General features: G+C 37.2%; 1 protein-coding gene across 1 annotated transcript in view; it reads left to right on the top strand.

Annotated features, from left to right (window-relative positions):
• LOC114136537 (B-cell receptor CD22-like) overlaps window positions 1–12,799 on the top strand; it is a gene marked incomplete at its 5' end in the record, with an annotated part of 30,024 nt that overhangs the window by 6,775 nt on the left and 10,450 nt on the right. Inside the window, one exon of the mRNA XM_028004581.1 lies at window positions 108–407. Within this exon, the coding sequence (XP_027860382.1) occupies window positions 108–407 (300 nt within the window). The remainder of the gene's footprint in view (window positions 1–107; window positions 408–12,799) is intronic.

Raw genomic sequence — 12,799 nt, 5'->3', positions numbered from 1 at the left:
GAGAAAAAGAAAATAAACACTGAAAAATTCTGAGAATCATCAGTTTTCTTGATTATTTCATGTATTGTTTTGACTTTGTTAAATGTTTGTCTGATGTGAAACTGCAGATTCTCCTTGGAGTCCCAGCATTAATCTTCCATCTGATCTGAAGGAGCATCAGTTTGTCACTGTAACCTGCTCAGCTTTTGCTCCCTGTCCACACTCACCTCCTAAACTCACCTGGAATCTCCAACAAGACTCTCTCAGACAAACAGAGAAAAACACGGATGGAACCTTTACAACTAAAATCCAGAAGAACATCACTCTGTCAGACACACATGATGGATACAACATCAGATGTTCTGCCACATATCCTGTGATTGGAGGAATCAAGACAGCAGAGACAAAAGTGACTCTCAGTGTTTCCTGTAAGTGATCCTGTCAGCAGGTCATGGTTCAGCTGTTTCTGATCAATAAAGTTCATGTGTGTCTCATTTTCCTCAGATGCTCCTACAGACACCTCAGCATCCATCAGTCCATCAGGTTTGGTGTCAGCAGGTAGCTGGGTGGAGCTGAGCTGCTCCAGCAGAGCCAAACCTCCACCCAGCCTCACCTGGTTTAAGAACATTTCAGAAGGAGCCATTAAGTTATCTGTGGGCCAGGTTCATAGCTTCAGTGCCATACAAGGAGGTGAATATTATTGTATAGCCATAAATGATCTGGGAAATCAAACATCTCCAGTGATCCATGTTACTGTCACTGGTAAGTTGGTAACTACATGTATATTGTATCTTCTGTTCTCCAACATATAGATAATCTCTCTAAACTCAGAACGTTTTGTATGTTTCATTAAGGTTTGCCGTTTAACCCTCTTTACTGGGGAATCATTCCAGTAGGATGTATAGTGTTCATCTGTCTCTTTGCTGGCTTTTGGTGAGTATCAGAAATTAAATTTGTGAGAATCTAAACCCAGGTAATCCTGTCCAAGTATGTTTCTTCTCACTGCAGTGGGATTTTGTCCCTACTGGGAAATATGAAGGCTGAAAGAAGATCTTTTCCTTTTGCTTCATGAAGGGTGCTTGAACCTAATTGCAAACCAAATCTAATTTTTGAGATCATTACACGTCCTCTCCAGTAATTAGATAATTTACACTTAAACATAATTTTAAACTTTTGTAGGTAAGAATTAACAGCATAAAAAAATACTTTGGTAAGAAACTAAGAAGACACTTTCAAACTGGACATCTTGTTTTGTTTTTCGAGTAAGTTTGTTGTTCATTTTGCTTTGCTGCTGTTCTGAATAGTGCATGTGTACAGGGATCAAGATTGCAAAATTCACAGAGTTCTGCCTTTTAAGGACAGAGTAAATTTTTTTTGTGCCATGAGATGCTTATTGTTGACTTATTATTTGGAATTACAGATTAACCAACAGTGAATCCAACCCCGAATTTTATTAGGGCTGGTTGAGTGTCTCCAATATATTGGATAATTATTATCTGAATAATTGAGAGAATAAGCCATGACATCGGTTTCAGCTTACAGTCATGGTACACATGTACAGCATATGTAGTGTGTGTCTTCAATCATGCAGTCGAATTATTATTATTATTTTGCTTATCCAAAAAATGTAGGGTAGGCAAGCTTATCTGGAGATCCATTTGTATATTGTACTGTTGTATCAAAGCCATAGTAAAATGACTTGTAAACTTATTTTCTATGTCATTGAAATAAAAGTCAGTTACGCAATGACATGAATAGGGCATTGAGGCAAGAGGAAGATGTTTCAGTAACAGAGTTCTTGTTACTGAAATGTTGGCACTTAACCTACAGCATGAATAACTTTGGATCTTTGCTGGCAGTCCCTTCTCAAAATACTGTGTTGCTCGTGATTTGTATTTACATTTTATGGTTGAGTTAGTGTTACTGAAACAGATTTACCTGTCTATGCGATACTGCATGATTCTGGTAGACAAAGTCCTTGACTTAATATCTGAATCTTAAAATTTTTATTTTATGCCCATGCTTTGTAATATTCTTTCATTCGCTTTAACATCCTGTAAAGCAATTTTGATTGTCTTGAGTATGTAGGATGCCATATAAATAATCTTTCCTTGCCTTATTATTTATGTCTGCCAGGTACTTTATCTCCAAATACCGAGCTCCCAAACTGACTCAGGTGAGCAAATATTACAGTTGTATCTACAGAACTGCAATCAGTTTTTACTTGTACATTTTTCTTTCACATCATCTGCATAAACATTGTTTGTTCTTCAGAGTCAAAACAGCGATGTCCAAATGTCAGCCTCTAAACCAGAGGAACAATTGCATTATGGAGAAATAGCATTTTGCAGAAAGACGCCTGAAACGTCCTCCGAATTGGTGCAGCACAACGAACAGACTGTGTACGCGGAGGTAAAATTGTCGCAGCAAGGAATCAGCTCAAAGCAGACTCCTGAGAACCCCGAGGATCTTAGCTGTGAAGAAAAGAAAGAATAATTTCTGTTGTGTGATGGCAAACATCTAAGTTTTGTCTGTGTAAGGGGAAAGGTCATGATAAAGATGGAGAGTCTGCACCTCAAGACCTTGTCACCCTCCAATGCGCATGCTTCTGTCACTTATTAGGGATGAATGAAATTGATTGAAAGGTTTTCTATGAGATTTTGTAATATTTATTGGAATAACAACAAGAGTGATGAGAAAACAGATTTAATTTCAATCTCCTTTGGTAAAAGACTATGGCTGTGAGTGAATTTCCCCTCAAAGCTACGATCCATTTATCCATTTAAGCTGGAGTCGGATTTAGCCTCGCGCTCGAGGTAACAGCGTTCCAATTAATATAGTCAAAGAAATAAGCATTTTAACATGACGTCCAAGAAGAAATGGTTCACCGTACCTCTCACAAACACTGCTTAAAGAATTACTATGCATACAAAAGCACAACTTTTAATTTGTTCAGTTTATAGTTACTGGTGCTACATGTAACAATGTAGCACTCTTCCATCACAGATACTTCTGTTGATGCCTGGAGCGGCCATGTTGATTTGTGAATTTACCGTCACCAGTTGCAACTATCAGAGGTGATACCTCTGTCCCAGTGTGAAGTCCGACTTCAGGGGGTCATTTTTCCAACTGAGGAGTCAGAAACTTTGAGTACCAACTACAAATGGAGCGCAAGAAGTTCCTTAACTTTGAAATTTGAGTAAAAAACCTTTACTCAAATCTAGTAACCATTAGAAAACCATGTAGAAAAGGTTTGATTAAACAAAAAATCCTGTGGTTTTCTAGAAACACTAGAAAACCAGTTTTTTTTTTTTACTGGTGGTTGTAAATAGTCATGGAAAATTTCAGAACCAAGTTATTGCTGTTATGTCCTAATACGTAAAACATGCAGACTATTAGAGTTTGTACTTTCTTTTTGTTTTCTTACTTTCTTTCTTTTTTTACTTAGACCGTAACTATATAGCACAATGTTTTATGTTGAATGATAGATTGCAGGTTAGTTGGTGTTTCTGGTAATGTCTGGACTTCCCATTTCTGTAGTGACTAGTGATTATTCACAATTTGTGGTCAAATTGTGCTACTGTACAAGACAATGCATTAGTTCTCTGCATTATGAACAAGCTATTATGTGGACAATGTTGCTAATTTTTTTTGTTCAAAAAAGGAAGGGTTGCCTTCCCTTTTCCAAGGTTCAGTGAATGGCACACGATTTTATAACTCAGTAAACGCACAAATAAGGAAGTAAAGTTTTTTTTTCTTTTTCTGAAGCTCAGAAAATGATTGTTTTCTATACGTTCACCTGTTGCCAGTAAAATAATTAGCACATTTTCCGGAATTTAAACTTATATTACTCAGTTTGTGCTTTTCTCCTATTTTTCCCTTCATCAAGAAGTAACGGCGCTCGTAAAATAACATGCTTTAGCATTTGTTGGGTAAGTGTGCCAATGTGTGTTTTTTAATCAAAGCTGGTGGGAAAATACAACTTCTGTAAACTTCTGTAAAAAAAAAAAAATCTTGCCTTATAAATAATCTGGGACAATTATTCTTCAATTATTCTTTTTAACTTTCCCTTGACTTATGTAACATGTTAAATGCTTATTAGATAAAATGAACCCATTATTACATTTTTTTCTCTGTTTTCAATATCATTCCAATTTTTTTGTCTGAGTTATCAATTTTCTTTTTATGTCAACAGACTCATGTCACTATTATATAATGACTCATGTCTCATTTAGAAGGCTGTTTTATGTTCAAATAGAACTGCGGTTCTCTGAACATATGCCATTAAGGCATAAAATTATGACCACTGACAAGACTAATCTCTTGAACATGGCATCTAACAGTGGGTGAAATATATTAGTTAAACATTTGTTCTTAAAATTGACGTCTTAGAAGAAAGGACAACAGAAAAGCATAAAACTCTCAGCAGGCTTGACATATAATGCATTGTGATGGTTTGACATGTGGATCAGATTATCTTCAAAACTGGATTTTTTTTTTTGGTGTTTCTGGCCAGTATGTATCAAAATCTGTCCAAAGAAAGAATAGAGATAAACTGGGGACACAGAAATGGGCAACTAAGACTAGTGGAGAACAAATGCTGTTCTTTTGGCCTGTTCCTACAAATAATCTCCTGTAGCTGTAGTTCAGGAGTTCATCATGCGTGATAACAGAGATAGTTTTGGTCTTGTTTACTTCGCCTATTGGTTTCTGCTTATTTGCATGAAAAACAACCACATGAAGCCGCCATTGTTACTTAGTAAGTTTTTCATAGATCAACAGAGGCAACAGTGTGCAGTGTAAGGGTGTGCACTTACACATAGTTCCCCAGGAACACGGTTCACACTGGATGAAGCGCTCATGTCTTTAGCTAATAGAGACTTGAAACGGTGGTCTGAAGGAGTTGAGTTTGATTTAGATCTTTTTTGTTTAAGCATCCGGAAAGGAAGACATACAGACATGCCAAGCTGCAGTTTGTGGAGATTTGTGTGCACAAGTCTTAATTTTTGGATATGCTTATGAATCTCAGCTTGCTTAAAGTTAGACTATTATAACATCCAGCATCCTCTCAATAAGAAAATAAAAATTATGGAGTGCTGAGATGAGGGGAGGAAATCTATACCACCCTCAACATTTATTAGTACTCCCAGTAAAGACGTTATATAAAGTCTTAAAGGGACAGGAGTATTATGTATTTCCCAGGCACACAGTGCCATTTTATTGCATAATCAAGTAACTATGTTGTTACAAAAAAGATGTACATATCAAAAATGACGAAAAACAAATTTGTGTATCGCAGGCATTTCTGACACCATTAAATTGGCCTTTGTCTCTTTAAGAGTCTCCTACTGTTTCCAATAATCCATCTTTAGCACATCATTACAGCAATCCTTCTCCAAGTGTTGGGTCACCTCCAAATACTTCCCACGGGAGATTCAAGGATTCCTCAAACACGCATGAAAATGTCAAAGCCACACTCCAGTGTGTTTTTGATGAAAGGAATAACATTATAACTTGAAGTAAATCACCAACAAAGTACATTTTGCATAATTGTGTTTTTTGAGTGAAAGCTGAGCAGGTTATAGTGACAGACTGATGCTCCTTCAGGTCACCAACAGAGATATTAATGCTGGGTTTCCAAGGAGAATCAAGGAGAATACATGAAACCAGCAGGTTAAAAAGTGAAATGTGTAAAATATGTCCACTGAATAACTCTAACCCTAGTACTCAACAGGTTTTCAACATAGTCGACATGTCACAAACAGGAAATATGTACATAATATTTTTCTTATTGAAGCATTTGTAGTCTTGAAGACAAGAGAGAACATCTCAAAATAAGGCCTCATTCTCATCACAGCAGGTGATTGTTCTCAGACAGACTGTGATAGTCCTTCATCTTCTCTCAGACCTAAAACAAGATGGAAACAAGTCAGTCAAACAAAACTAAGAAGTTTAGGTTACATTCTTGTGTGGAAAAGTTAAAATGTAATTTTAAATAAAGAAGGTAAACTTTATTATACCAGAATGTAAGAGAATTTGGACTTTGACAATGATTTAAATCATTAAATCAAAACCTTTTCAAATGCAAAAATATTTGAGCACAGAGTGCTAATATATTTTGAAAGCAGTAAAATTAAAATTAATAATAATTTCAGTAACATTTTCTTACCTTAAATTAAAATTCTTCAGTTAAATCTAGTAAATCTTGAATTTCACTCAATCAGCAGCAGATCAAATAACCATCCACTCTGTTCAAAAGCTCCAGTCGTATAAAACCAACCAGCTGCATTTATTCTTCCTCCTTTTTTGAAAGAGGATGTCAGAACGTCTTCTGCTTGTGTGGCTCATTTATTGTTCAAGACGTTTACAGTTCTTCCTTAAACTGTCTGCTCAAAGGTAGCCAGAGTGTTCATGCAATTTGCAGAGCTAGTTTCTAAGATTAAATAATTATATTTAGCTTAGCTTATCTTTGCACCTGAAAAATATATGTGCAAAAATAAAGCAGACAGTCAGACGTATCAGTATTTTGGTAAAGTCATCTGTTGGGAACCTTATAATAACTTGCGTCTTGTCTTAGTTTACATGGCGATGACAAGTTTCAGGTTAATTTCGTTTTCTCCATCTTTTGAGAAACATTGCCAAACTAAGATCAATTGTCTCCCAATTTGAGGTGGAAATAATTTCATTTTGGTCGGGTTGGTTCAGTACACTATGCACATCTCAGGAGAGCCAACAAAGGCTGCAAGTTGTTCAGATGCTGATGCTGGGATTCTGACTACACAGTTTAACTTTTCACATGTGGCTCCATTCTCTATGCATCTACACTGGCTTCTGTTTGTCATTATTGGTTAAAGTATTTCTGGCTCTAGGGTTTTTCCATTAGTTTGTTGTGAAGCACATTCTGATTTTTATACATTGAAAGGTGCTATACAACCAAAGCTTTACTTCACTAAATAAAACAACAGTTTCTACAGGTTGCAAGTGTCCAGGCTGTTGGTTACAGAGACGATAACCATGGAAACGAAATGCTATACCTCCTCATTTAACAAGATTTAGAAATGAAATGAGGATCTTGCCGACCGAACCAAATAAACCAACTTCCTCATTTTATTTCAAATGCTCCTCTTTTTCTCGGAACGTTATACTCAGTTCACATGAAACCAATATATGCTATGCTAATTGTAAGTTATCAGATGTAGAAATGTGTAGCTTTGCATTAGCTTACACTTCCATCATTTGAACAACACGTAAGTCTATGAGCTATGAAGACACTTATTTTGATTTTCTGCAAATTAACTGGACTTCCACTAAGTCAGAGCCTCAACAGTATGAAGAAAAGGCATTCTGCATGACAAACTGTAGAAATGTGAAATACAGTCACAGACATCAAAGTGACATTAAGACTGAAATACTAGAGGCTGCTGATGACACTAAAAGAAACCTGAATGATACAAATAGAACCACGTACATTTTCTTTTGTTAATGAAAGTTTTATTTGTACATGACAAAAATGTGAAGGCAGAAGGAGTCATAACTCTGCACCAGCAGCATTGCTGCTCAAACAGGAAAGTTAAAGACAGAGTTTAAATTAATACACATTAAACGCATATCTTAATGACATATTTTTTATTTGTGATCCATATTATGTACTATTCATATAAGGACAAAATAATTGTTAGGAATCAATAATACTTAAAGAAAAGTTACATTATTATTATTATTATTATTATTATTATTATTATTATTATTATTATTATTATTATTATTATTATTATTATTGCTGGTCTTTAGGGTCAGAATGCTTTTCCAGTCAATAATAATTGATCATATTAATTAAAAACTGTTTGAATTGTCTGTGTCAAGAAAATCCGAGCTCATCCCACTTCCCCATGCTGGAGATTTTAGTTTAACAGTAATAATAAATAAAGTTATCTTTAGGTTTCCTGGAAAAAGAGGAAGTTTCCAGCCTGCAGATTTATAAAAATAGCTGAGACTATTTCTTAGTTTAAAGCATGAAAGTTTTAAAGAATGAAATCTAAACATTATTAGTAATTGGATAAGATTCAAAGTAAAATACTTATATTAATATTGGTTTAATTGTAATAATACTTACACTTACATTTGTGAGAACACTTACAAGAAAAACAAGTAACTGTAACTTTAGTAGTAAATAATTAGAATCATGTATTATTCTTGGTTTCTTTTCAGAAAAACATCTGTAATAACTCACATTAAGATTATAATAAATATAATTAATAAGTTATAGTTATAAAATTATAAATGAATGCTAAATCAGAGAAGCTAAAGAAAATAAATGTGATATAAATGTGATTTTGACATTAAACTTGAAATGGTGTAAAAAGGTGTAACTGCAATTAAACATCACTGATATGTTGGAGGTAGAGAGTAGGTGAAAGGTTGTGCAGGCAAGGGACACAGGAGGTTGAGCAACCCTGAGACATTGGCACAGACATCAGGAAATGTCTGTAAGACAGTGATGGATATGAGATCATCTGTCTAAGCAGACAGCAGGCGCACCAGGGGGGTGGATGAACCCTATATAAGGTGGGTGCAAAAGAGGAACCTTTTGTTGGATCCTCCGGGCAGCTTCGAGCCAAGATCGAGATGGACAAAGAACTCTGCAGCTGAAGAAGAGCCGGGGCCACGGAGCCGGAGACTGTCCTGCACATGGAGACCAACCCGTCTGGCCCACAATCTGTGGCTTCGAATCGCACTTCTCTCATCGGCTGGGTTCTGACCCCAAAGACAAAGATGAAGACAAAGACAAGGAAGAAGAACTGGTGCCTTTTTTCCTGCCAGCACCAAGTCCTGTGTGACCTCAGCATCCATGCGGAGAAGAAGCTCATCGGACCTGCGGAGATCCTGGCCTTCGCCGATCAACATCTTCCTCCTGCTGCCACACCTTCTTCATCATCAAGCCAGGTCTGGGGTTCGAAACGCCAAACTCCGTCCGTCTCTCTCAAAGGTTCCCTTTTTTAGTACTCAGTATCAGCAGTAGGGAAAGATAGACTAGATGATTGATTTTACTTATTTGATTATTTCTGCTACTGAATTAAGCTGTACTGACCCTTGCAAAAATGCCTTACTAATAAAATATTTAGCATAAAGAAAACCTAAAAGATGTTGTGGACATTCAGTTAATGAGTCACCTTAAAGTTCTTTGATGGTTGTAAAATAGCTGTGATGTTTGATTCTGGAGAGGAAGAAGTGGAAAATGTTTTTAGGTTGCTGGTAGCCCATATTTAAAACCTCATCCTTGGGACTCGACCGAGTCACTAAAACCTACCTGGTTCAATAACAAATGCAAGTTGCAAAATAGAGAACGAGCGACCGTTAACAGGTGTGCTCTGTGAAACTAGTTGGCTGTAGGCTGCTCAGTCTGGCTAATTCACAGGGGGAAGAAGGGTGGGACACCTGGATGTAGGCCGTCAGATAACCAGGCGAATCGTTTCTCGAAACCAGCTTAAACAGAGTTTACTTCAGTTCTGGACAGGGTAAATCCCAGCAGATTTAGGAAACTCAACGTACCCGTTAGACGGAGAGCTGGTAGCACATCTCCCCTCTCAGAAGAGGAAGTACGAGAGTGAGAGAGTAGAGACAGAAAGGAGGGGGGGGGGGTGTTGCGCAACAACATCTGAAACTGGATTAAAGTGGTTCAGATGTTAGCTGGTAAACAAATACTAATTTGTGTCATTTTGTAATTTTTAACAAAATTAAGTGTTGCTGTTTCTCAAGGGTAAATTTTCAGACCATTTCATTCAGAATCAAAATGATCTTCTGGCCTGTAAATCATGTAGATGTAATCCAGCTGTTGCAGCTCTGGATTACAGAGTGCTGCAACATCTCCCATAATGTTATGCTATATTTTTAGATTTAAAGAAAGCCTTCAACTCACACTATGTTCACTAACTTGAACTTTTCCACACGTTCTCTAAATTGGTATGACTTGTGTTATATATATAGTAGGTGGAGGAAAATCTCCCTGCCAAAATGTTCTACTGTTGTTCTTCAAGCTTTGTTTCTCCTTACAACATCATTTGCTCTATTCATTAATACACAACAACATTTATTTTGAGCTGTTTGTACCCATGTGTGTGTAAACATGACATTACCATTTCCTACGTGTTTCTTTAATGCAATTCTTTTTAAAGATTAGATTTTTTATTATTATTGTTTTAATGATATTGATATTTTCTATAAAACACTTGGGTTTGTTTTCAGTCTGAATGCTGCTAGTTAAATAATGTTGCCTTGACTGGGTCCAAAATCAACCATCCTACCTTGTTTGCAGTGTCTCTGTTATATAAGATTCTTTTATTTAAAACAAAAATTAAAAAATGATCTTTGTTTTCAATAAAGTTAACTATCTTAAAGGTAATAACCTTTTGATCTTTATCACTTAAATTCTATGTGGTTTTGTTGCTGCTCACTAGTGGAAACATTTGTAGCAATTATACATCTGCACTGCTTTCTTAGACCAATAATTAAACAGGTTAACAAGTTTCTCTAATAAGTTATTTGTTGTGAGTTTGTGTCTGTGTGTGACTGCATGTTATGCGTCTCTTTGGTTCTGGTTCTGTCATAAACTGGTGACCTGACCAGTATGGATCTGTCTAGATGGCTAGTTCAGTGTTGTGTTCAGGATTGTTTTCAATGTTATTCTCTGAACATTTAACAATTGGTATCATTTAATAATCAGAAATAAGAAATTCTATTTCTGCAAAATTGACTTCAGATTGGGAAAAAAAAGAAACATCACATTTGTCATATGTGATGAAGTATTCTTGATTATGATAAACACTTTCCCTTTATTTGTTGTTGTCTTTATATCAGCATCATCATCTTTAACATGAATTATTTTATGGTTGGTTTATGAGTGACTGCTAATCGAGACTAAAAATATAATTCTTGTTTTTTTCCCAGGAGTTTACATATTCCCACCTCAGGTTCTGTAAACTTTCTCATCTAAATTTCTCTCCAGGTGTCATTGACTTCATTTTATATCTAACTTCACATTTGCATTAAAAAGATGTGTGACTGTTACAACTGTTTCTTTAAAACCTCAGTTGTATGTGTCAAATTTGAACAATGAAATGTGAATTCAAAGATCTTTGCTTTTTATTCGCATTTCTTCTCTTTTCAAGCAGAAAAAGCTAAATTTACAGTATTGCAAACATTTTTTTCTGAATAACATTTAGTTGCTTGGATGATTTAGCTAAACAAAACATTACAAATTACTATAAATAATAACACTTGCAAAGACAGAAAACAGGATGAGGAAATATAAAAATCCTCCTTCTCAGAATGAATTTAGCATCTTTGCCTTGTGACTCATAATTCCTGAACCTCCATTACTCTGTTAGCAACATTTGCTTCTTCTTTGTCCTGTAGAGATCAAGCATAAAAGAAAAATATTATTGCTCTTCATGAAATGTACTACATATTTTTAATGGGTTTGTAAAGTATTTTAATTCTTGATTTTTAGGAGACATGTTTAAAACCTGCTTCAAGGTTGGCATTTTCTAAAAGTACTTGTAGTTTGACAAACAAGCCTCATCACAACACATGCTCTAATTCTAGGTTACCTACAATATTGTGCAACAGGCCTGACTGTCCACAACACAACCAGAAATTTCAGCAGAAAATAAAAACATTCATTTACATGTAAATCTGCCAAGAGTCTGAATATTTTAAGGCTTAACGTCACGTTGAGATTCGTCAGTTTACCTTTTTCAGTCTCTTGGAGAATCTAAACCAGCTGAAAATGAAAGAGACAAGATTAATATTAGTGAATAATAAATACAACAGGTGAGCAACCTCAAAGAATGAACTCATAAAAAACTGTCTCTCACCACTCAAAGATGATGATGGCGCCACAGAGCATTACTGATCCCAGGATCTTTATTATAGTGTAGACACCAAGTCCAGAACCTTGATGAAAACAGATGTTCAGCATGAAATATTGAATTAAACGAAGAATAAATGTTCCATCCATCCATCCATCCATCCATCCATCCATCCATCCATCCATCCATCCATCCATCCATCCATCCATCCATCCAACCATCCATCTTCTTCTGCTTATCCGGGGTCGGGTCACGGGGTAGCAGCTTCAGAAGGGAGGCCCAGACTTCCCTCTCCCCAGCCACTTCTTCTAGCTCCTCCGGGGGAATCCCGAGGCGTTCCCAGGCCAGCCGAGAGACATAGTCCCTCCAGCGTGTCCTGGGTCTTCCCCGGGGCCTCCTCCCGGTGGGACGTGCCCGGAACACCTCACCAGGGAGGCGTCCAGGAGGCATCCTGACCAGATGCCCAAGCCACCTCAACTGGCTCCTCTCGATGTGAAGGAGCAGCGGCTCTACTCTGAGTCCCTCCCAGATGACTGAGCTTCTCACCCTATCTCTAAGAGAGAGCCCAGCCACCCTACGGAGAAAACCCATTTCGGCCGCTTGTATCTGCGATCTCGTTCTTTCGGTCATGACCCAAAGTTCATGACCATAGATGAGGGTGGGAACGTAGATCGACCAGTAAATCGAGAGCTTTGCTTTTTGGCTCAGCTCTCTCTTCACCACGACGGACCGGTAAAGCGCCAGCTTGACGGCAGACGCTGCGCCAATCCGCCTGTCGATCTCCCGCTCCCTTCTTCCCCCATTCATGAACAAGATCCCGAGATACTTGAACTCCTCCACTTGGGGCAGGACACCCCCCCCCCCCCGACCCAGAGAAGGCACTCTACCCTTGTCTGGCTCAAGACCATGGCCTCGGATTTGGAGGCACTGATCCTCATCCCGGCCGCTTCACA

The sequence above is a fragment of the Xiphophorus couchianus genome, chromosome 21, assembly GCF_001444195.1.
Source record: "Xiphophorus couchianus chromosome 21, X_couchianus-1.0, whole genome shotgun sequence".
NCBI classification, from domain to species: Eukaryota; Metazoa; Chordata; class Actinopteri; order Cyprinodontiformes; family Poeciliidae; genus Xiphophorus; species Xiphophorus couchianus.
The sequence above is the reverse complement of the archived record's forward strand: the minus strand, read 5'-3'. Positions and strand labels throughout refer to the sequence as shown.